The sequence below is a fragment of the Sphaeramia orbicularis genome, unplaced genomic scaffold (assembly GCF_902148855.1).
Source record: "Sphaeramia orbicularis unplaced genomic scaffold, fSphaOr1.1, whole genome shotgun sequence".
NCBI lineage: Eukaryota > Metazoa > Chordata > Actinopteri > Kurtiformes > Apogonidae > Sphaeramia > Sphaeramia orbicularis.
In genome coordinates, this window is record NW_021941651.1 from 50,001 (window position 1) to 73,348 (window position 23,348).

Below are 23,348 nucleotides of genomic sequence, written 5' to 3' on the forward strand. Positions count from 1 at the left end.
CGGCATTTGTCTGTAGTAACCCCTGGTTTTAGAGGAGGAACCGTTACATTACTTGTTTTATGATACTGCTAACCATATGGGATTGTAAGTAATAGTAATATATTTTATTTATTTATTTATTTATTTAAATGAATGTGAATGAATTGGGTGCGGATATGAATTGCAGGATATTGTATATACTGAAATATTAGAGAGGATTTATGAAGTAAAAATAATACTGTTCCAAATACCATTCAAGATTTCTTTTGAGTTAAGAGAGTAATTATATTTCCAGAGGTCTTTACATTTTTGAATGTACTAAAGTGAGGGCAAGTGTGAAATCTAGATATATTTGAGTTGTGGGTGTGAAATTATGGGATGGACTTGATGAATTTACCTTGTTCACTTCTTTGACATTTTCAAAAATGTCTTAAGTATGAAATCATTCAGGAATATTAACTTGAGATGGTAAATATGTTTTTGTTGTTGATTTTTTTTGTTCTAATGTGAATGTTCAGTACAGGACACATTTAATTTAATGGAAGCAGTGGATTAGGGGGAAAGGTTAGGCAAAAAAACAAGCTTTTGGTTCCAGCCGATTTCTTTTTTGGTTTTTATGTTTATTAGCATTATTCTACTAAGTGCAATGATTAATGTAGAAGCCAAAAATAAACAAATCATAAATTAATTAATTCAGGATATTTCATGTCTTGCACTATGGACACCCTAAATGTGTTTCCACAGGATTACACATGGAATGTTGTATCTGTATAATTAATCTCAATATTAGATATGAAATCATGACATGGCAATAACTATGACGTCAATGTGACCGTTGTAAATTTGAAGTTTTAACAGTTGTATACCACTCAGGGTGGATATTACAGATTTCTAATACAAGTCAGTAAATGAGAGCAAGTAAATTATTTTCCTATTTCTTTGAAAAAAAAACAAAAAACTTCCATCCTGAAGCAGCCGCACAGCTGTGATGATGTCGGAGCCGTTATCGGTCACATTGATCAGCACCTTGTCTTCCCCCACACCCCGTCCATCTAACGTCTCATCAATGCAGCGAGCGATGGACCCCCCGTGTGTGTGGGTGCTCCACTGGGTGGAGCTTCAGCAGAGCACGCTAAACCTGGCCTCCGGGTGGATGATAAAAACACGCTGATACACTTTTGAAAGATGCTCTCTGACTCCAACCATCTACACAGAGGGTCACTTTCCTCGCCTCCTTTCTGATCTCGTTCAGTTTGTGCTTTGCCTTTTCCGTCTTAACTCCAATAAGGTTATTCACTCTTGCAGCACCAGGTGATTTGGACTTTGGTTGGAGTGAAAAGCTGAACTTTTTGAAGGTAATGGAGTCACGGTCATGCAGACATCCCAGTCTCAATAAACATATTTACTAACGCATCCTCCCGCTGGTGGTGCTCCTGTGTATTTATGAACCAGCAGTTTTTTGGTCGTGGGTACAAACAGTCCGTCACAGTCGTCTCCTTCGTCATCAACACGCTGCTAGTACCTGGCTGGGATTTTGCTTCTCTTTCGGGGGAGCTACTCATAGATGCTAGCTTGTCAAGGTACTCACGATTAGCCGCCTTGTGCGAGCTTTTCAAGTGGACTTTCAGATTCGTGGGATTTTTTCCCTTAAAAGTATTCCACATATTTTATCACCTGTTTCTGCTACAAGGCTTTTATCTGTCTCGCAGTCACATTCAAAGAACTCTGCCGCTTTCTTCCAACCTTTGTTGTTGCCATGTTCCCAGGCGGTGTAACGAGTAGAAGCCGACTTTGACTGAGCAGTGACGGACCATGAGGCGCCATAAGGTGCACCAGCTCACATAAAACTGAGCGAATAAAGCCATTTCATAGCAGTCCAAAAGGCTTCTGAACTGACTGACAAGGACCAAAACGAAGGGCATTTCATCTGGAATTTCAGTTTGTTTTAGTTAGTTTGGTAAACACACAACAGTTTCACTTAGTGACAGGTTTTTCTTTTAATTGCTGTTTTTATTTATTTCAGTTAACGAAAATGTTTTTTCAATTTTAGTTTTCGTTATTTTGTTTGTTTTCGTAAACGATAATAACCTTGGTCAGAACCGGACCCTTTAGAACAGATGGGATGTGTCCATACCCTTTGTAATCCTCAGTATTTCTACAGTTTAACGGCACATTTGAACCGTTTGAATTGGATTCGTTTATATTTGAGTCTTACTCCATTGTTCTGTTTTCTGTTCTTTTTTTTTTTTTTTTAATGTCGTTTGGACTTGTGTGTTAATTTGTGCCATGCTGCTGCGGTCGAGGATGTGGTGCTGTAAAAAAAATATATAACACAGAAAAGTGGGCGAACAGTGTAAACCACAACCATCTGAAGACAAAGAAACATGGAAATAAAGTGAAAACATGAGGGTGGTGGTGCGTTCAGGGACCAGTGGGAACTGTGGGAGAGGACAGAAGCAGTGAAACATGTGGAAAAAAAGGACATAAAAATATTATAGTTTATGACGTTAGACTGAGTCTGGAGGAAAAAAAGGAAGAGAGAAGAGTCTGACGCAGCGACAGAGCCGTCTGAACACACACAACACAAATACACACAACACAAAAACAACCACACAACAAAAAACACACCAACCATAAAACACACAAATACACAAAACAAAACAATAAAAAAAACTATAAAAAACAAAACAAACCAACACTGAAACCAGTAAAAGACGCACATATGAAGGAATGAGAGGACAAAGAACCAGGACAAAGCAGACCGAACCAGGACAAAGCAGACCGAACCAGGACAAAGAACCAGGACAAAGCAGACCGAACCAGGACAAAGAACCAGGACAAAGCAGACCGAACCAGGACAAAGAACCAGGACAAAGCAGACCGAACCAGGACAAAGAACCAGGACAAAGCAGACCGAACCAGGACAAAGCAGACCGAACCAGGACAAAGCAGACCGAACCAGGACAAAGAACCAGGACAAAGCAGACCGAACCAGGACAAAGCAGGACAAAGCAGACCGAACCAGGACAAAGCAGGACAAAGCAGACCGAACCAGGACAAAGCAGACCGAACCAGGACAAAGCAGGACAAAGCAGACCGAACCAGGACAAAGCAGGACAAAGCAGACCACAGATCAGAGCAGACTTTCTTAATCCCATGGTGGGTAAATGTCACAGCGGTACATAGAAAAACACACAGTAGAGAAGACAGCAAACACACAGTATAGATCTGTGAAACATAGAATAGAAAGACAAACATGGATTCATGAAGTATTTCAAGGTCAAGATAATCAAGGTCTATTCTATTCTATTCTATTCTATTCTATTCTATTCTATTCTTACTGTGTGTTTTTCTTCCTCAGGGTCTTAATGGGGACCCTGGACCCCCTGGTTTGCCTGGAGCTCCAGGTGAAACGGTGAGTGTATTTAGGAGAATAATGTATGTTTGTGTGTGTGTGAGTATATATATATATATATATATATATATATATGTATGAGGCCTGTAACAGTCCACATACCGATCTGAACCGTCTCAGTTCACACCTGTTCAGTTCGGTCCACAGCTGAACCCAAAAAGGCACAGCCTGAGAAAAAGAAAAAAGAATGAAAGGCATCGTTTGATGCAGAACTTTGAATCCACGTAAGTTCCACACGGACATAATGAAGGAGCGCACACTGACCCGAAATATGAAATAACAGCTGATACGAGGAAAAAAAACAAAAAAATAACAAATCTGATGTGAACCTGAAGGACCAGACTGAAGACCCTCCAGCATCAGTCCAGTCCAGTTTGGACCAGGTCAGTCCAGTCCAGTTTGGACCAGGTCAGTCCAGTCCAGTTTGGACCAGGTCAGTCCAGTCCAGTTTGGACCAGGTCAGGTTCAGGTGAAAGACAACGAGGAAAGAGACGATAATAAGAGGAATGGTGTTTGGCCCCAAGGAACTACGGTAGATCTGAAACACTGACACCTGCTCTGTCTGTCACACACACACACACACACACACACACACACACACACACACACACTGGACTATGGGCGTCATTGTGTATTTTGTGTGTTTGTGGGTCAGTGTGTATTTTGTGTGTTTGTGGGTCAGTGTGTATTTTGTGTGTTTGTGGGTCAGTGTGTATTTTGTGTGTTTGTGGGTCAGTGTGTATTTTGTGTGTTTGTGGGTCAGTGGTACCAGACTCCATGGCGTGTTAAACCAAAGCCCCGCCCCCTCCTGGTGTTTCCTTGCAGCGGTCCCTTTTATTGGTCCAGTCCTTTTATAGTTTGTATTCTACATGTTCATGTTTGTAATTGTCTGTAACTGAGGCTTCATTAAACTGAGGCTTAAAGGATCAGACGGACTCTGTTATAGAGACACTGTTCACACAACAGAGGACACACACAAAAACACACAAAAACACACACACACGACACAATGACAGAGTCTGAGCGATTCAGAGGAAGAACACAAACACTGTCAGAACGACAACAAAGAACTAATATTATAAGAATGAAGATAATCTGATCTAATCTAATCTGATGTGATCTGATCTAATCTGATTTGATCTAATTTGATCTAATCTGATCTAACCTGATTTGATCTAATTTGATCTAATCTGATCTAACCTGATATGATCTGATCTAATCTGATGTGATCTAATCTGATGTGATCTGATCTAATCTGATGTGATCTAATCTAATCTGATATGATCTGATCTAATCTGATGTGATCTAATCTGATGTGATCTGATCTAATCTGATGTGATCTAATCTAATCTGATGTGATCTGATCTAATCTGATTTGATCTAATCTGATCTAACCTGATGTGATCTGATCTAATATGATGTGATCTAATTTGATCTAATCTGATTTGATCTGATCTAATATGATGTGATCTAATTTGATCTAATCTGATTTGATCTGATCTAACCTGATATGATGTGATCTAATTTGATCTAATCTGATCTAATCTGATGTGATCTAATCTGATCTGATCTAATCAGCCAACACAGTGGACACTTATGCACCATCCCATAATAATACACTGACATTCAGAGCGTTACTGTAACTGTTGTTCTAGTTGGACCTGATCTGCACTGACAGGTTTGAGTGGAAATCATTTTCTTATAAAAATTGGGAATATGATCAAATGTGAGAAAACATCAGATTAGCTGCATTAAAAATGTTTGGATCTGATAGTTTTCACAGTTTATTATTTTCTGATATTTGCATTCTTTGCTTCAAAAATTAACCCTTTCATGCATGAATTATAAGAGGGTTAGTCAAGATTTTTTTTCCTGAGTGTTTTATTCCTCATGGCATTAAAAAAAACAATGTGATTGTAATAGTTTTTAATGAACCCATTTTTCATGGAGTTGCAAAAATGTCCACTCAGCTGGACGCTATGGGTTTAATTTTTGAAGCAAAGAAATGTATTTACTGATAAACTGTGTGAAAACTATAAAATAAAAACATTTGTAATGCAGCTAATCTGATGCTTTCTCACATTTTAAGAAACACTAATACTAGTCAGTACTCACTTCATGGAGATAATATGCAAAAAAAACCCACAAAAACCTGTTAATTACAGTTTAATAACAATAACAAGCAACTGATTTCCACTCAAACCTGTCAGTGCAGATCAGGTTTATCTAGAACAGTACAGTTACAGTAACGGTATGAAAGTTAGTGTATTATTATGGGATGGTGGATGCACTGCAAAAATCTAAATCTGACCAAGTGTATTTGTCTCATTTCTAGTTTAAATATCTGATCACACTTAAAATCAGACAGAATCACTGTCTAAAGACTATTTATTTATTATTATTATTATTATTATTATTATTATTATTTTTTTTTTTTTTTTTTTTTTTTTTTTGGCTTAATTCAAGCACAAAAAAAATCTGCCAATGGAACCAGTGAAAATGATCTTGGTAAAGTTTCTTGAACTCAGATTTTGCAGATCTGTTGTCTATAAACCAGTTCTTCTGTCTCAGTGTTCAGTTCCTCTGGAGGTGATTGTGTCTGATTTTCAGTCGGATCAGATATTTGGAACAGAAATGAAACAAATACACTTGGACAGATTCAGACTTTTACAGTGTAAGTGTCCACTGTGTTGGCTGATCTAGAAGTAAAACAACCAAACCCATGAATATACAAGAGGACAGCTGGAGAAGAACTGTCCACTGGAGTGACCACTGGAGTGACCAGTGTGCATGAAAGGGTTAAGCACATGGTGTCCAGTGGATTTGACATTTTTGGAACTCCACGAAAAATTATGAAGGTAGATTTGTTACTTTATTGGTTTAACAAAGAAAAAAAAAAAACTTCAATCAAAAAAAAACAAAAAAACAAAAAAAAAAACAACTTTTTCAATCAGAGAAAAAAAAAGTGTTCAAATTAAATTTTTTGGATCGTAATTTTTTTTTTTTTTTTTTTGCATTCAAACACTTTTTTTTTTTCAATTGAATTTAATTAGTTAAAGTAATATAGAAACAAATCAACCTTCATAAAAATAGGTTCAATAAAAAAAAATTGATCACATTGTTTTTTTATGCCTAAAAGGAATTAAAAACACTAAGGAAAAAATCTGGACTAAGTTTCTGATAATTCATGCATGAAATGGTTAATTTCATTCATTCTTTGAAAGGTTAATCAAACCAAACACATTCAAATAAATCACAAAAAAAACACACGATATGACAACAGAGTCTGAGCGGTTCAGAGGAAAAACACAAACACTGTCAGAATGACAGTAGAGAAGTAATATTATAAGAATAAAGATAATCTGATTTAATCTGATCTGATTAAATCTGATCTAATCTAATCTGATCTAATTTAATCTAATCTGATCTAATTTAATCTAATCTGATCTAATCTAATATGATCTAATATAATCTGATCTAATCTGATCTAATCTAATCTGATCTGATCTGATCTGATCTAATCTGATCTGATCTAATCTAATCTAGTCTAATCTTGTTTTGGTATAGGTTTGGCGTGTCTGTTGTTGCCTCTGCAGTAAATCTGTTTGATTCCAATAGAATAAATGTCTGTTCTGTCTAATATGGAATAGAAATATTGAATTAATTCACATTCATTAAAAACAGCTGACATTAACACCTGTCCCTGTTTGTTTGTTTGTTTTCTGTAGGGTGTTCGAGGACCACCTGGTGAACAGGGCCTGAAAGGACTTCTGGTAAAACCTACAGTATATTATATTATATTATATTATATTATTGTTTGCTTACTTCCTGTTTGTCTTGCATTGTCAGGGCGACAGAGGGTTGCCGGGGCTCCCAGGACCACCTGGGCTAAAGGGCGCCATGGTAACACCTGTTTCTAACAATAACACATATTCAGGTTTTTTTTTTTAAATTCTTTCAGTGAAACTAAAAGAAAAACTGAAGCCACATCTGTTTTTTTCATCATTTATTGTCTGTGTTCTGTTTGTTGTTTGACCTTAAATGTATCAAACTGAAGTTTATTAAATCTGTTAAAACTATCTGTTAAATGTAGAAGCAGAACTACTGCGTTAGTCCTTCTGTGCCACATATAACAGCACAGTTCTATTTCATATTGGCTATATTCTATGTTTTTACGCTGGATTTAAATCCATATACATGCTGCCCTCTGCTGGTGAAAATATAGAATTACACACAAACCACAGGGGAAAAAAGAACAGACAGAAAAAAAGAAAAAAACAGAACTTTGAACTGGATGAGATTCATTTTTTTCATTTTCTTACTTATTTTGTTATTTTTGTACATACTGTTTCCTATTTTTATAATTTCTTTATTCATTTTTGTTGAATTTGTTGTAGCAAGTGCTATATAATTAGGATTTAATGATTAGCATTAGCAGGTGGCTTTGCTATTAGCTAGTTTAGCATTAGCAGACGGCTTTGCTATAGGCTAGTTTAGCATTAGCAGGTGGCGTTGCTATAGGCTAGTTTAACATTAGCAGGTGGCTTTGCTATAGGCTATTTTATCATTAGCAGGTGGCTTTGCCATAGGCTACTTTAGCATTAGCAGGTGGCTTTGCTATAGGCTATTTTATCATTAGCAGGTGGCTTTGCCATAGGCTACTTTAGCATTAGCAGGTGGCGTTGCTATAGGCTAGTTTAACATTAGCAGGTGGCTTTGCCATAGGCTACTTTAGCAATGCATGCTAAAATTCAGATGCTTTCCAGGGTCAGCTAGTGTGAAGGAATGATTATTGATCACTTTGGTGGTTTTTGTTCATTTTATTGCTTATTTTATTCTTTTACTTATTTTTACTTTTTTTACATTCTGTGTTATTCTATCTAATCATATAAATGTGGACACCCTTCATGGCTTTGTAGACTGACTGTGTATTGTACTTCTGCAGCAGGTGCTCATGGGTAATGCAGTCCTCCACTCATTAACGACTCTGCACTGACTATGCGCTCATTAATTCAGGATTACATGTTTTTATCGGGACCGTCCATTACAGCACTGAGCAGACAGGGTCACATGAGGACATGGGGGGGGGGTAGGCTCCATGCCCCCCCCCCATCCACTAAACTGGAACCCTCATGCATCTAAGTGAACCCATGGTCCTGCATGTTCAGAGCTCTGCTGCCCTCTACTGGTGAAAAGATAGAATTACACACAAACAGAACATGGATGAAATGATTCAAAGTGATATTTATTGAATCTACCGTTAAAAATGTCCATGAACTTTGTAAACGACTCCTGTTATTATTACTAACACTTTATTATAACTGTGATGCAGTGTTTATTCAACTACATTCATGTCATTCTCCTCACATTCAGATTGAATTCAAACTGGTCTAATCCAGGTGTTTGTGTTTGAACAGACTCTGGGATCCAAAACTATAAGGACTAACGTCAGAAAACAGTTGGATATTATGGGATAGATATCAGTGCATTGGTTTGTTTGGGTTCAGTTCTTCTCTTTGTTTTTAAAATGACTCAGATGGTTTGGACTGAATTTAGATCAACATTCATTTTCATGTTTTCCTCTGGTTTTCAGTGTTCTTCCTCTAAATGTCTGTAATATTTGTCCTGCTCTGACTGTAAATACTCATCTCCATCTACCAAGGTTATAATCGTTAATGAAAACGAACGAAATGACGAAAACTAAAATTGAAAAAACATTTTCGTTAACTGAAATAAATAAAAACTCTAATTAGAAGAAAAAACGATAACTAACTGAAACTGTATTGTGAGCTTACAAAACTAACTAAAACGTATAAAAATTATGGATACAATTCCCTTCGTTTTCGTCTTTGTCAATGTCGGATTGATATCAAATTGATTTATTTTGCTCCAGCAGTTTTAGCTGCAGCACCATAGGACACTTCAGTCTGCTATGTCTGCTCACTGGTGGTTTCCAGTGGTCTTCTGGTCCTCATTCTACCTGGAACATACAGACTGAAGCTGGAACACAGCAGCACAGTCCTGTCTGGGGTTTACTGTAGTGATGAGTGGGTAAGGGTTTCTGTTTTGTAGTGCTCATGTGTGTGTGTGTGTGTGTGTGTGTGTGTGTGTGTGTGTGTGTGTGTGACAGAGCAGAGCTAAATGACAGTGTTAGACAAGTGTAAGCATCCAGCTAAAGACTGGAGAGTTTATCACCATGAAAAGGCCTTCCAAGCCCTGAACTGCACAGTTTAGAAGAGGAGAAAAGAGGAGGATGAAAACTAATCCAATTACAGAGGTATGGAACCTGTTAGAATGTTCAAAAACGTTTGATGTTACAGCTACAGCTAGCTGAACTGAACTGAAGCAAAGTTAGCTAATAATGGAACTGGAGATGATTAAGAGATGAGAGATCTGCTAAGGTGTGGTTTACTGATGAGGAACTGGGTTAGATATGTTTATAAGTGGTTTATATATGTTTCTGTCTGCTTTAACTGCTGGTTAGCTGGTTTATATATGTTTCTATCTACTTTAACTGCTGGTTAGCTGGTTTATATATGTTTCTATCTGCTTTAACTGCTGGTTAGCTGGTTTATATATGTTTCTATCTGCTTTAACTGCTGGTTAGCTGGTTTATATATGTTTCTATCTGGTTAAACTGCTGGTTAGCTGGTTTATATATGTTTCTATCTGGTTTAACTGCTGGTTAGCTGGTTCATATATGTTTCTATCTACTTTAACTGCTGGTTAGCTGGTTTATATATGTTTCTATCTGGTTAACTGCTGGTTAGCTGGTTTATATATGTTTCTATCTGCTTTAACTGCTGGTTAGCTGGTTTATATATGTTTCTATCTGGTTAAACTGCTGGTTAGCTGGTTTATATATGTTTCTATCTGGTTAAACTGCTGGTTAGCTGGTTTATATATGTTTCTATCTGCTTTAACTGCTGGTTAGCTGGTTTATATATGTTTCTATCTGGTTAAACTGCTGGTTAGCTGGTTTATATATGTTTCTAGCTGCTTTAACTGCTGGTTAGCTGGTTTATATATGTTTCTATCTGCTTTAACTGCTGGTTAGCTGGTTTATATATGTTTCTGTCAGGTTTAACTGCTGGTTAATATATGTTTCTATCTGCTTTAACTGCTGGTTAGCTGGTTTATATATGTTTCTATCTGCTTTAACTGCTGTTTAGGTGGTTTATATATGTTTCTGTCAGGTTTAACTGCTGGTTAGCTGGTTTATATATGTTTATATCTGGTTAAACTGCTGGTTAGCTGGTTTATATATGTTTCTATCTGCTTTAACTGCTGTTTAGGTGGTTTATATATGTTTCTGTCAGGTTTAACTGCTGGTTAGCTGGTTTATATATGTTTATATCTGGTTAAACTGCTGGTTAGCTGGTTTATATATGTTTCTAGCTGCTTTAACTGCTGGTTAGCTGGTTTATATATGTTTCTATCTGGTTAAACTGCTGGTTAGCTGGTTTATATATGTTTCTATCTGCTTTAACTGCTGGTTAGGTGGTTTATATATGTTTCTGTCAGGTTTAACTGCTGGTTAGCTGGTTTATATATGTTTCTATCTGCTTTAACTGCTGGTTAGCTGGTTTATATATGTTTCTATCTGCTTTAACTGCTGGTTAGGTGGTTTATATATGTTTCTGTCAGGTTTAACTGCTGGTTAGCTGGTTTATATATGTTTCTATCTGGTTTAAACTGCTGGTTAGCTGGTTTATATATGTTTCTATCTGCTTTAACTGCTGGTTAGCTGGTTTATATATGTTTCTAGCTGCTTTAACTGCTGGTTAGCTGGTTTATATATGTTTCTATCTGCTTAACTGCTGGTTAGCTGGTTTATATATGTTTCTATCTGCTTTAACTGCTGGTTAGCTGGTTTATATATGTTTCTAGCTGCTTTAACTGCTGGTTAGCTGGTTTATATATGTTTCTATCTGCTTTAACTGCTGGTTAGCTGGTTTATATATGTTTCTATCTGCTTTAACTGCTGGTTAGCTGGTTTATATATGTTTCTATCTGGTTTAACTGCTGGTTAGCTGGTTTATATATGTTTCTATCTGCTTTAACTGCTGGTTAGCTGGTTATATATGTTTCTGTCTGCTTTAACTGCTGGTTAGCTGGTTTATATATGTTTCTATCTGCTTTAACTGCTGGTTAGCTGGTTTATATATGTTTCTATCTGCTTTAACTGCTGGTTAGCTGGTTTATATATGTTTCTATCTGCTTTAACTGCTGGTTAGCTGGTTTATATATGTTTCTATCTGCTTTAACTGCTGGTTAGCTGGTTATATATGTTTCTATCTGCTTTAACTGCTGGTTAGCTGGTTTATATATGTTTCTATCTGCTTTAACTGCTGGTTAGCTGGTTTATATATGTTCCTATCTACTTTAACTGCTGGTTAGCTGGTTTATATATGTTTCTGTCAGGTTTAACTGCTGGTTAGCTGGTTTATATATGTTTCTATCTGCTTTAACTGCTGGTTAGCTGGTTTATATATGTTTCTATCTGCTTTAACTGCTGGTTAGCTGGTTTATATATGTTTCTATCTGCTTTAACTGCTGGTTAGCTGGTTTATATATGTTTCCATCTGCTTTAACTGCTGGTTAGCTGATTTATATATGTTTCTGTCTGCTTTAACTGCTGGTTAGCTGGTTTATATGTTTCTGTCAGGTTTAACTGCTGGTTAGCTGGTTTATATATGTTTCTATCTGCTTTAACTGCTGGTTAGCTGGTTTATATATGTTTCTATCTGCTTTAACTGCTGTTTAGGTGGTTTATATATGTTTCTGTCAGGTTTAACTGCTGGTTAGCTGGTTTATATATGTTTATATCTGGTTAAACTGCTGGTTAGCTGGTTTATATATGTTTCTATCTGCTTTAACTGCTGGTTAGCTGGTTTATATATGTTTCTAGCTGCTTTAACTGCTGGTTAGCTGGTTTATATATGTTTCTATCTGGTTAAACTGCTGGTTAGCTGGTTTATATATGTTTCTATCTGGTTTAACTGCTGGTTAGCTGGTTCATATATGTTTCTATCTACTTTAACTGCTGGTTAGCTGGTTTATATATGTTTCTATCTGGTTAAACTGCTGGTTAGCTGGTTTATATATGTTTCTATCTGCTTTAACTGCTGGTTAGCTGGTTTATATATGTTTCTATCTGGTTAAACTGCTGGTTAGCTGGTTTATATATGTTTCTATCTGGTTAAACTGCTGGTTAGCTGGTTTATATATGTTTCTATCTGCTTTAACTGCTGGTTAGCTGGTTTATATATGTTTCTATCTGGTTAAACTGCTGGTTAGCTGGTTTATATATGTTTCTATCTGGTTTACTGCTGGTTAGCTGGTTTATATATGTTTCTATCTGCTTTAACTGCTGGTTAGCTGGTTTATATATGTTTCTATCTGGTTTAACTGCTGGTTAGCTGGTTTATATATGTTTCTGTCAGCTTTAACTGCTGGTTAGCTGGTTTATATATGTTTCTATCTGCTTTAACTGCTGGTTAGCTGGTTTATATATGTTTCTGTCAGGTTTAACTGCTGGTTAGCTGGTTTATATATGTTTCTATCTGCTTTAACTGCTGGTTAGCTGGTTTATATATGTTTCTATCTGCTTTAACTGCTGGTTAGGTGGTTTATATATGTTTCTGTCAGGTTTAACTGCTGGTTAGCTGGTTTATATATGTTTATATCTGGTTAAACTGCTGGTTAGCTGGTTTATATATGTTTCTAGCTGCTTTAACTGCTGGTTAGCTGGTTTATATATGTTTCTAGCTGCTTTAACTGCTGGTTAGCTGGTTTATATATGTTTCTATCTGCTTTAACTGCTGGTTAGGTGGTTTATATATGTTTCTGTCAGGTTTAACTGCTGGTTAGCTGGTTTATATATGTTTCTAGCTGCTTTAACTGCTGGTTAGCTGGTTTATATATGTTTCTATCTGCTTTAACTGCTGGTTAGGTGGTTTATATATGTTTCTGTCAGGTTTAACTGCTGGTTAGCTGGTTTATATATGTTTCTATCTGCTTTAACTGCTGGTTAGCTGGTTTATATATGTTTCTATCTGCTTTAACTGCTGGTTAGGTGGTTTATATATGTTTCTGTCAGGTTTAACTGCTGGTTAGCTGGTTTATATATGTTTATATCTGGTTAAACTGCTGGTTAGCTGGTTTATATATGTTTCTAGCTGCTTTAACTGCTGGTTAGCTGGTTTATATATGTTTCTATCTGCTTTAACTGCTGGTTAGCTGGTTTATATATGTTTCTATCTGCTTTAACTGCTGGTTAGCTGGTTTATATATGTTTCTGTCAGCTTTAACTGCTGGTTAGCTGGTTTATATATGTTTCTATCAGCTTTAACTGCTGGTTAGCTGGTTTATATATGTTTCTATCTGCTTTAACTGCTGGTTAGCTGGTTTATATATGTTTCTATCTGGTTTACTGCTGGTTAGCTAGTGTATATATGTTTCTATCTGGTTTAACTGCTGGTTAGGTGGTTTATATATGTTTCTGTCAGGTTTAACTGCTGGTTAGCTGGTTTATATATGTTTCTATCTGGTTAAACTGCTGGTTAGCTGGTTTATATATGTTTCTATCTGGTTAAACTGCTGGTTAGCTGGTTTATATATGTTTCTATCTGCTTTAACTGCTGGTTAGCTGGTTTATATATGTTTCTATCTGCTTTAACTGCTGGTTAGCTGGTTTATATATGTTTCTGTCTGCTTTACCTGCTGGTTAGCTGGTTTACATATGTTTCTATCTGCTTTAACTGCTGGTTAGCTGGTTTATATATGTTTCTATCTGGTTAAACTGCTGGTTAGCTGGTTTATATATGTTTCTATCTGGTTAAACTGCTGGTTAGCTGGTTTATATATGTTTCTATCTGGTTTACTGCTGGTTAGCTGGTTTATATATGTTTCTATCTGCTTTAACTGCTGGTTAGCTGGTTTATATATGTTTCTATCTGGTTTAACTGCTGGTTAGCTGGTTTATATATGTTTCTATCTGGTTAAACTGCTGGTTAGCTGGTTTATATATGTTTCTATCTGGTTTAACTGCTGGTTAGCTGGTTCATATATGTTTCTATCTACTTTAACCGCTGGTTAGCTGGTTTATATATGTTTCTATCTGGTTAAACTGCTGGTTAGCTGGTTTATATATGTTTCTATCTGCTTTAACTGCTGGTTAGCTGGTTTATATATGTTTCTATCTGGTTAAACTGCTGGTTAGCTGGTTTATATATGTTTCTATCTGCTTTAACTGCTGGTTAGCTGGTTTATATATGTTTCTATCTGGTTAAACTGCTGGTTAGCTGGTTTATATATGTTTCTATCTGGTTAAACTGCTGGTTAGCTGGTTTATATATGTTTCTATCTGCTTTAACTGCTGGTTAGCTGGTTTATATATGTTTCTATCTGGTTAAACTGCTGGTTAGCTGGTTTATATATGTTTCTATCTGCTTTAACTGCTGGTTAGCTGGTTTATATATGTTTCTATCTGGTTAAACTGCTGGTTAGCTGGTTTATATATGTTTCTATCTGGTTTACATATGTTTCTATCTGGTTTATATATGTTTCTATCTGCTTTAACTGCTGGTTAGCTGGTTTATATATGTTTCTATCTGGTTAAACTGCTGGTTAGCTGGTTTATATATGTTTCTATCTGCTTTAACTGCTGGTTAGCTGGTTTATGTATGTTTCTATCTGGTTTATATATGTTTCTATCTGGTTAAACTGCTGGTTAGCTGGTTTATATATGTTTCTATCTGGTTTACATATGTTTCTATCTGGTTTATATATGTTTCTATTTGCTTCAACTGCTGGTTAGCCAGTTTATATGTACATGTGTTTGTGTCTGTGCTCAGTCCATGAGCCGCCCTAACCCCACCCCCAAATAAAGTGTCCAGAGTAACCCACTGATCCATGCCTCTCTAATTTCTTTGAACAGGATGGTGAGGAAGATAAAATATGAAATAACTAAAATAATACTAAAACTAAACTAAAACTAAGCATTCAGAAAAAAGATAACTAATAAAAAGTAGCAAACATGCTCTAAAAACTAATGAAAACTAACTGATTTAGAAAAAAAAGTCAAAACTAAACTAAACTGTAATTAAAAATCCAAAACTATTATAACCTTGCCATCTACTGTCGTCACATCTCACTCTCAACTTTGATTTATTTATTTTAATTAATGACTATGATTTTAAATCTTCTACTTCTAAATTTGTAAAATATTTTTCGTGCTCTTTCATGATCACACAAAAATATACCCAAAATATACCCAAAAAACAAACAAAAACCCCAAAAACCACTGAATAATCACCCAAACACCACCCATTTTTTTTCTCCATAAAACCAAAAACATAACAAACCAAAAATTTTGTGTACTGTTACAGGCCTTATATATATATATATATATATATATATATATATATATATATATATATATAAATTTTGTGTACTGTTACAGGCCTTATATATATATATATATATATATATATATATATATATATATATATATATATATATATATAAGGCCTGTAACAGTACACAAAATTTTTGGTTTGTTATGTTTTTGGTTTTCAAAGCCACGGTTCGTTGTTTTTTGTTTTTTCCGGTTTGTTACAGGAAGAAAGAAAACCCCTGAAAATGTCTCTAATGTATTTAGGAATTTTTGAACATTTTTCCCCCAATTTTTGGAGACAAAAGAATATAGAAAAACAGAAATAATATAATTCTGCTGACATAAATCAAATAGAAAATTAAATAAATCAAATATTACTAAATGTATTTGACACATTAGTTTTGCACTTTTCCCTGGAAGGGATTTTGAACAAACAGCACAAATCTAATCCCAGTTGTGTCAGTTGTGTCAGTTGTGCAGTGCAGTTCTATACCTGGGGGTGTGGTCCATAAGTAATGTAACTAACGCTGACGTGAAACGAAAGTGAAACTTAACACAGTTTAAAAGTCCAACTTCCAGATTCTATTCCTCTGTTATACAGCATGTGTGAGACAGACAGACAGACAGAAAAACAGACAGACAGACAGAGCAGGTGTCAGTGTTCAGATCTACTGTAGTTCCTTGGGGCCAAACACCTTTCCTCTTATCATCACTTCTTTCCTCGTTGTCTTTAACTTGAACCTAAACTGGTCCAAACTGGGAAGAAGGAGCTGAGCCGAGAGGCGAAGCTCTCGATTTACCGGTCAATCTACGTTCCTACCCTCACCTATGGTCATGAGCTTTGGGTCAGGACCGAAAGGACCAGATCCCGGATACAAGCGGTCGAAATGAGTTTCCTCCGTCGGGTGGCTGGGCGCACCCTTAGGGATAGGGGGAGGAGCTCAGTCACCAGGGAGGAGCTTGGAGTAGAGCCGCTGCTCCTCCGCGTCCAGAGGGGCCAGAGGAGGTGGATCAGGTGTCTGTTTCAGATCCTCCTGGACGCCTCCCTGGGGAGGTGTTCCGGGCATGTCCCACCGGGAGGAGACCTCGGGGAAGACCCAGGACACGTTGGAGAGACTATGTCTGTGGGCTGGCCTGGGAACACCTCAGGGTCCCCCCGGAAGAGCTGGAGGAGGAGTCTGAGGAGAGGGAAGTCTGGGTGTCCCTGATTAGACTGTTGCCCCCGCAACCCGGCCCCGGATAAGAGGAAGATAATGGATGGATGGATGGTCCAAACTGGACTGGACTGAACTGGTCCAAACTGGACTGGACTGATGCTGGAGGGTCTGCAGTCTGGTCTTTCCAGGTTCACTTCATATTTGTTGTTTTTTTAAACCTTATAACAGGTCAAATGTGCACTCCTTAAATATGTCCGTGTGGAACTTGTGTGGATTTAAAGTTCCGCATCAAACGACGTCTTTGGTTCCTTTTTCTTTTTCTCAGACTGTGCTGTTTGGGTTCAGCTGTGGACGGAACCGGTTCAGTTCAGTCTGTGGACCGGTACAGGTCTAATATCCCATAATATACACTGTATTCTGACATTAGTCCTTCTTGTTTTGGATCAAAGAGTCTGTTAGAACGAACATCTGGATTAGACGGAAACACAGACTGATGGACATTTATGAGTGAATTATATGAAGATAATGAGACAGACAAACAGACAGACAGACAAACAGACAGGCAGACAGACAGGCAGACAGACAGTTTTGTTCCACAGGTCGAATGTTAGACTGTTTGAATCCAATCTGTGTTTGTGTGATTGTGTGTGTTCACCTTCTCTGTCTCTCTCCCTCTCTCTGTCTCTCTCTCTCGCTCCCTCTTTCTCTGTATCTCTCTCTCTCTCTGTCTCTCTTTCTGTCTCTCTGTCTCTCCCTCTCTTTCTCTCTCTCCCTCTCTCTGTATCTCCCTCTCTCTCTCTGTCTCTCCCTCTCTCTCTCTCCCTCTCTCTGTCTCTCTCTCTTTCTCTCTCTCCCTCTCTCTGTCTCTCTTTCTCTGTATCTCCCTCTCTCTCTCTCCCTCTCTCTCTGTCTCTCCCTCTCTGTATCTCCCTCTCTCTCTCTCTGTCTCCCTCTCTGTCTCTCTCTCTCTGTCTCCCTCTCTCTGTCTCTCCCTCTCTCTCTCTTTCTCCGTATCTCCCTCTCTCTCTCCCTCTCTCTCTGTCTCTCTCCCTCTCTCTCTTTCTCTCTCTCTCTCTCTCTCTTGTCCAGGGGGTCCAGGGTTCTCCAGGTCCACCAGGACTCATGGGTCAGCTGGGTCCAAAGGTCTGTGTGTGTTTTCAGGGTTCTCTTTGGTTCTCTTTCTTCTGTTACTGACGTAGGAACAGGGACAAGCCCACAGCTGTTCCATATCCACAGTAATAAACTACAGCCATATGGGTTCAATTCACACAAATGTAACCGTCTCATTAGTGTCCTAATTCAACTAAGATTGTGCATTAGGACGAATCCAGGACTAATCCAGGACTTATCCAAGACTATTCCAAGACTCATCCAAGACTTATCCAGGACCTATCCAATAGTTATCAAGGATTTATCCAAGAGTAATCCAGGACTAATCCAAGATTTATCCAAGACTAATACAGTACCAATCCAAGATTTATCCAGGACTTATTCAAGATTTATCCAGGACTTATCCAGGACTTGCCCAAGACTTATCCAGGGATATCCAAGACTTATCAAGGACTTATCCAAGACTAATTCAAGATTTATCCAAGACTTATCCAGGACTTATCCAAGACTAATACAGGACTTGTCCAGGACCTATTCAAGACTTATCTAAGACTTATTCAGGACTCATCCAAGACTTATCCAAGGCTTATCCAAGACTAATACAGCACTAATACAGGACTTATCCAGGGCTTATCCAGGACTTATCCAAGACTGATCAATGACTTGTCCAAGACTTATCAAGGACCTTTGTGACCTTTCAGACCTTTGTAACATTTGCTCTGTTTAATTTAAAGGGAACATGTGGAGAACCAGGATCTGCTGGAGCTCTGGGTCCACCGGGTCCAAAGGTGAGGAAACCCAGGGGATGTGGACCAATCAGATGCCTCCCCTTCAGCCACGCCCCTCTCTGTCTGTCTCAGTCAGGGATAAGTCAGAGATAAGTCAGACATAAGTCTGAGACAAGTCACAGATGAGTCAGGATAAGTCAGAGATAAGTCAGGGATAAGTCAGACATAAGTCAGAGATAAGTCAGAGATAAGTCAGGATAAGTCAGACATAAGTCAGGATAAGTCAGAGATAAGTCAGGGATATGTCAGAGAAAAGTCAGGGATAAGTCAGAGATAAGTCAGGATAAGTCAGACATAAGTCAGAGATAAGTCTGAGATGAGTCAGGATAAGTCAGGAATAAGTCAGGGATAAGTCAGAGATGAGTCAGGATAAGTCAGAGATGAGTCAGGGATAAGTCAGAGATAAGTCAGGATAAGTCAGAGATAAGTCAGGGATATGTCAGAGATAAGTCAGAGATGAGTCAGGATAAGTCAGGGATAAGTCAGACATAAGTCAGGATAAGTCATGGATAAGTCAGACATAAGTCAGGATAAGTCAGACATAAGTCAGGGATAAGTCAGACATAAGTCAGGATAAGTCAGGGATAAGACAGGGATAAGACAGGGATAAGTCAGAGATAAGTCAGGATAAGTCAGACATGAGTCAGGGATATGTCAGAGATAAGTCAGGGATAAGTCAGGATAAGTCAGGGATAAGTCAGGGATATGTCAGAGATAAGTCAGGGATAAGTCAGGATAAGTCAGACATAAGTCAGAGATAAGTCAGGATAAGGCAGAGATAAGTCAGGGATATGTCAGAGATAAGTCAGGGATAAGTCAGAGATGAGTCGGGATAAGTCAGAGATAAGTCAGGGATAAGTCAGAGATAAGTCAGACATAAGTCTGAGACAAGTCAGAGATAAGTCAGGATAAGTCAGAGATAAGTCAGGGATATGTCAGAGATAAGTCAGAGATATGTCAGGGATAAGTCAGAGATAAGTCAGGGATATGTCAGAGAAAAGTCAGGGATAAGTCAGAGATAAGTCAGGGATAAGTCAGAGATAAGTCAGACATAAGTCAGGATAAGTCAGAGATAAGTCAGGGATATGTCAGAGATAAGTCAGGATAAGTCAGACATAAGTCAGAGATAAGTCAGGATAAGGCAGAGATAAGTCAGGGATATGTCAGAGAAAAGTCAGGGATAAGTCAGAGATAAGTCAGGGATAAGTCAGAGATGAGTCGGGATAAGTCAGAGATAAGTCAGAGATAAGTCAGGGATAAGTCAGACATAAGTCTGAGACAAGTCAGAGATAAGTCAGAGATAAGTCAGGGATATGTCAGAGATAAGTCAGAGATATGTCAGGGATAAGTCAGAGATAAGTCAGAGATAAGTCAGGGATATGTCAGAGAAAAGTCAGGGATAAGTCAGAGATAAGTCAGAGATAAGTCAGACATAAGTCAGGATAAGTCAGACACAAGTCAGGATAAGTCAGGGATAAGTCAGGATAAGTCAGACATAAGTCAGGATAAATCAGGGATAAGTCAGGGATAAGTCAGAGATAAGTCAGGGATAAGTCAGAGATAAGTCAGAGATGAGTCAGGATAAGTCAGGAATAAGTCAGGATAAGTCAGACATAAGTCAGGATAAGTCAGGGATAAGTCAGACATAAGTCAGGATAAGTCAGGGATAAGTCAGAGATAAGTCAGACATAAGTCAGGATAAGTCAGGATAAGTCAGGGATAAGTCAGACATAAGTCAGGATAAGTCAGACTTAAGTCAGGATCAGCTTTTTGGGCAGAACCATGTGACCCAGGTCGTCCTATCCAGATCCAGAACCCTCTAAACCTACAGGTCATGTGACCTTTCACCCCTGCAGGGTTCCACAGGAGAACCAGGCTTTCCAGGAGTGCCCGGTCACATGGGTCTGCCGGGGTTCAAAGGTCATAAGGTGAGAAAAAAAAACAAACCCTAACCCAGGAGGACAGTTTGGACATTTATACTATCAAAACACACCTAAGGAAATTCAGTCCTGGACCGAGGGGGGGGGTCAGTGTGTGGCTGAAGGGGGGGGGCAGTCTGTGGCTGAAGGTGCTCTCCCTGAACACCTTAAGGTGGTGAAGTGGGTCAGATGTGTTCCTCAAAATAGAGTCCAGTTTCCTAAGCATTCTCAGCCCATCCACCTGCTGAACTGGGTCCAGTCCAGTCCCAGTGATGGAGCTGACTTTCTTCATGAGTTTGTTCAGTCTGTTTCTGTCTGAAATGCGAGGTCCTGGTCCAGGTCCTGGTCCTGGTTCAGGTCCAGGTCCAGGTCCTGGTCTGCGTCCTGGTCTGCTCCATGCCGGTGGTCTTCCTCATGCCAGTCCAGACCAGTCTCCCAGCATCCCTGCAGGCTGCTTTCACCTCCACAATCTGCACCTTCAGTTCTTTTTGTGAAGCCTTCGCTTCGTCCCTGGCTCCCTCCCTGAAAGCCCGTTTCTTCAGATTTAGAAGGTGCTTGGGGTCTCTGGTAATCCAGGGTTTATTGTTTGCGAAGCATCGGCTCTCTTTGCTGGAACACTGGTCTGAACACAGAACCTGATGTAATCAGATGCAGTCTGTAGGCTCCTCCTCCCATGGGACTGACAGAACATCCCAGTCTGTGAGTTCCAAACAGCTCTGCACGTTCTGCTGCTTCCTGGGACCAGCACTCAACAGTCCTGGTGGGAACAGGGGTTCTTTGAACAGTGGGGGTGTAGGTGGAGGACAGGTGGACCACGTTGTGGTCTGAGTCCCCCAGAGGATCTGTCTGCACCTTCACATGAGCATACGACAGATCCACAGTTGGATCTGCTCTGGTACGACAGCCCACAAACTGCCTGAAGGTGGGAGGGAGCTGGAAGGACAGACGGCTGGAAAGCTCCAGACAGGAGAAGGAATGCGTGCGGGTATTTGGCTTGGAGTCTCGCGATAACTGCGTGTATGACGTCACAGGTAGTTTCAGCATGTGCTGACGGTGGAATGTACACAGCAGTGGTGACGGCCGCTGGAAAGTCCATCTGCAGGTGACAGGCTCTCATCCTCACTGTGAGGACTTCACGGTCTCTGTTCCAGACCTGCTCCCTGATGGTGGCGTGTCCCGGGTTACACCATCTGTTGTTCAGAAGCAGGCTGACACCCCCCCCTCATCTTTTAGCCACTAATGCTGGTGTTGTGTCAGGAATGCAGTCACTGAGCCGGGTTTGTGTAGACCACATAGGGCTGCTGTCCTTTAGACCCTCTGGGTCCAGACCAGAATCTGCAGCTCCTCCATCTTATCGCCCAAGGAGCAGACAGTCTCCATGACAACAGAAGGGGGCGCAGCTTTCAAAGCCTCCTTCCGTGCTCTCCCCCTCGGCCTCCTGTTCCTTTTCGCCTCGGCCCGTCTCACCCTCAACACTTCTGCTGGGACATGGTGTCCAGTCCCAACAAGTCTGGACAAAGGAGCAAGATCCAGTAAGTCCTGCCCACAGTGAACATCAGCCACCGGCTCCTGCTGCACATGACGGAGTCCACCTGGAGGAGTCTGCTGTGGAGAAGACCAGCTGGAGGAGTCTGCTGTGGAGAAGACCAGCTGGAGGAGTCTGCTGTGGAGAAGACCAGCTGGAGGAGTCTGCTGTGGAGAAGACCAGCTGGAGGAGTCTGCTGTGGAGAAGAGCCACTGAGAGGGAAAGTGTGTTCTGCACTAAACTGTCCAACACATACATACACACTGAGCCAAGAAACACTAAAGCACAGCTGAAAAACACACACCCAAAAGCACAGCTGCACCCAACAGGAGACATATTAAACAAAATTATGGGATGGATTTCGTGGATGGATCAAGATTTTTTAAAAAAATCCAACCCAAATGAATAAGTGTTGAATTGAAATAATCTGAGTTTTAAGAACAGGAAGTGGAGAGTGTGTTTAAGACTTCAGCAGGTCAGTAACCCGTTAAACTCTGCTCAGTGTCAAACACACGGTTCTAAACTGGAGTTCTGTAAAGGTTCATGTGTTCTTTTGTTTTCAGGGGGAGAGAGGAGAGGCTGGAGCCAAAGGACACAAGGTACTGGAATGTTCTGGAGCTTTTCTGCACAGAATTCACACATTTAAACACAGGGACAACACACACACACACACACATATATATGTAAACACACACACACATGTAAACACACACACACATATGTAAACACACACACATATGTAAACACACACACACACACATATGTTAACACACACATATGTTAACACACACACACATATGTAAACACACACACACATGTAAACACACACACACATAAACACACACATGTAAAAACACACACATATGTAAACACACACACACATACACACACACATATGTAAACACACACATGTAAAAACACACACACATATGTAAACACACACACACATAAACACACACATATGTAAACACACACATGTAAACACACACACACATACACACACACACATATGTAAACACACACACATGTAAAAACACACACATATGTAAACACAC

General features: G+C 39.1%; 1 protein-coding gene across 1 annotated transcript in view; it reads left to right on the forward strand.

Annotated features, from left to right (window-relative positions):
- Positions 1-23,348, forward strand: part of LOC115416714 (collagen alpha-1(XXI) chain) — an 84,235-nt gene that overhangs the window by 44,251 nt on the left and 16,636 nt on the right. The window contains exons 13-19 of the mRNA XM_030130561.1: positions 3,341-3,394; positions 7,123-7,167; positions 7,244-7,297; positions 18,041-18,094; positions 18,796-18,849; positions 20,706-20,777; positions 22,857-22,892. Of these exons, the coding sequence (XP_029986421.1) occupies positions 3,341-3,394; positions 7,123-7,167; positions 7,244-7,297; positions 18,041-18,094; positions 18,796-18,849; positions 20,706-20,777; positions 22,857-22,892 (369 nt within the window). The remainder of the gene's footprint in view (positions 1-3,340; positions 3,395-7,122; positions 7,168-7,243; positions 7,298-18,040; positions 18,095-18,795; positions 18,850-20,705; positions 20,778-22,856; positions 22,893-23,348) is intronic.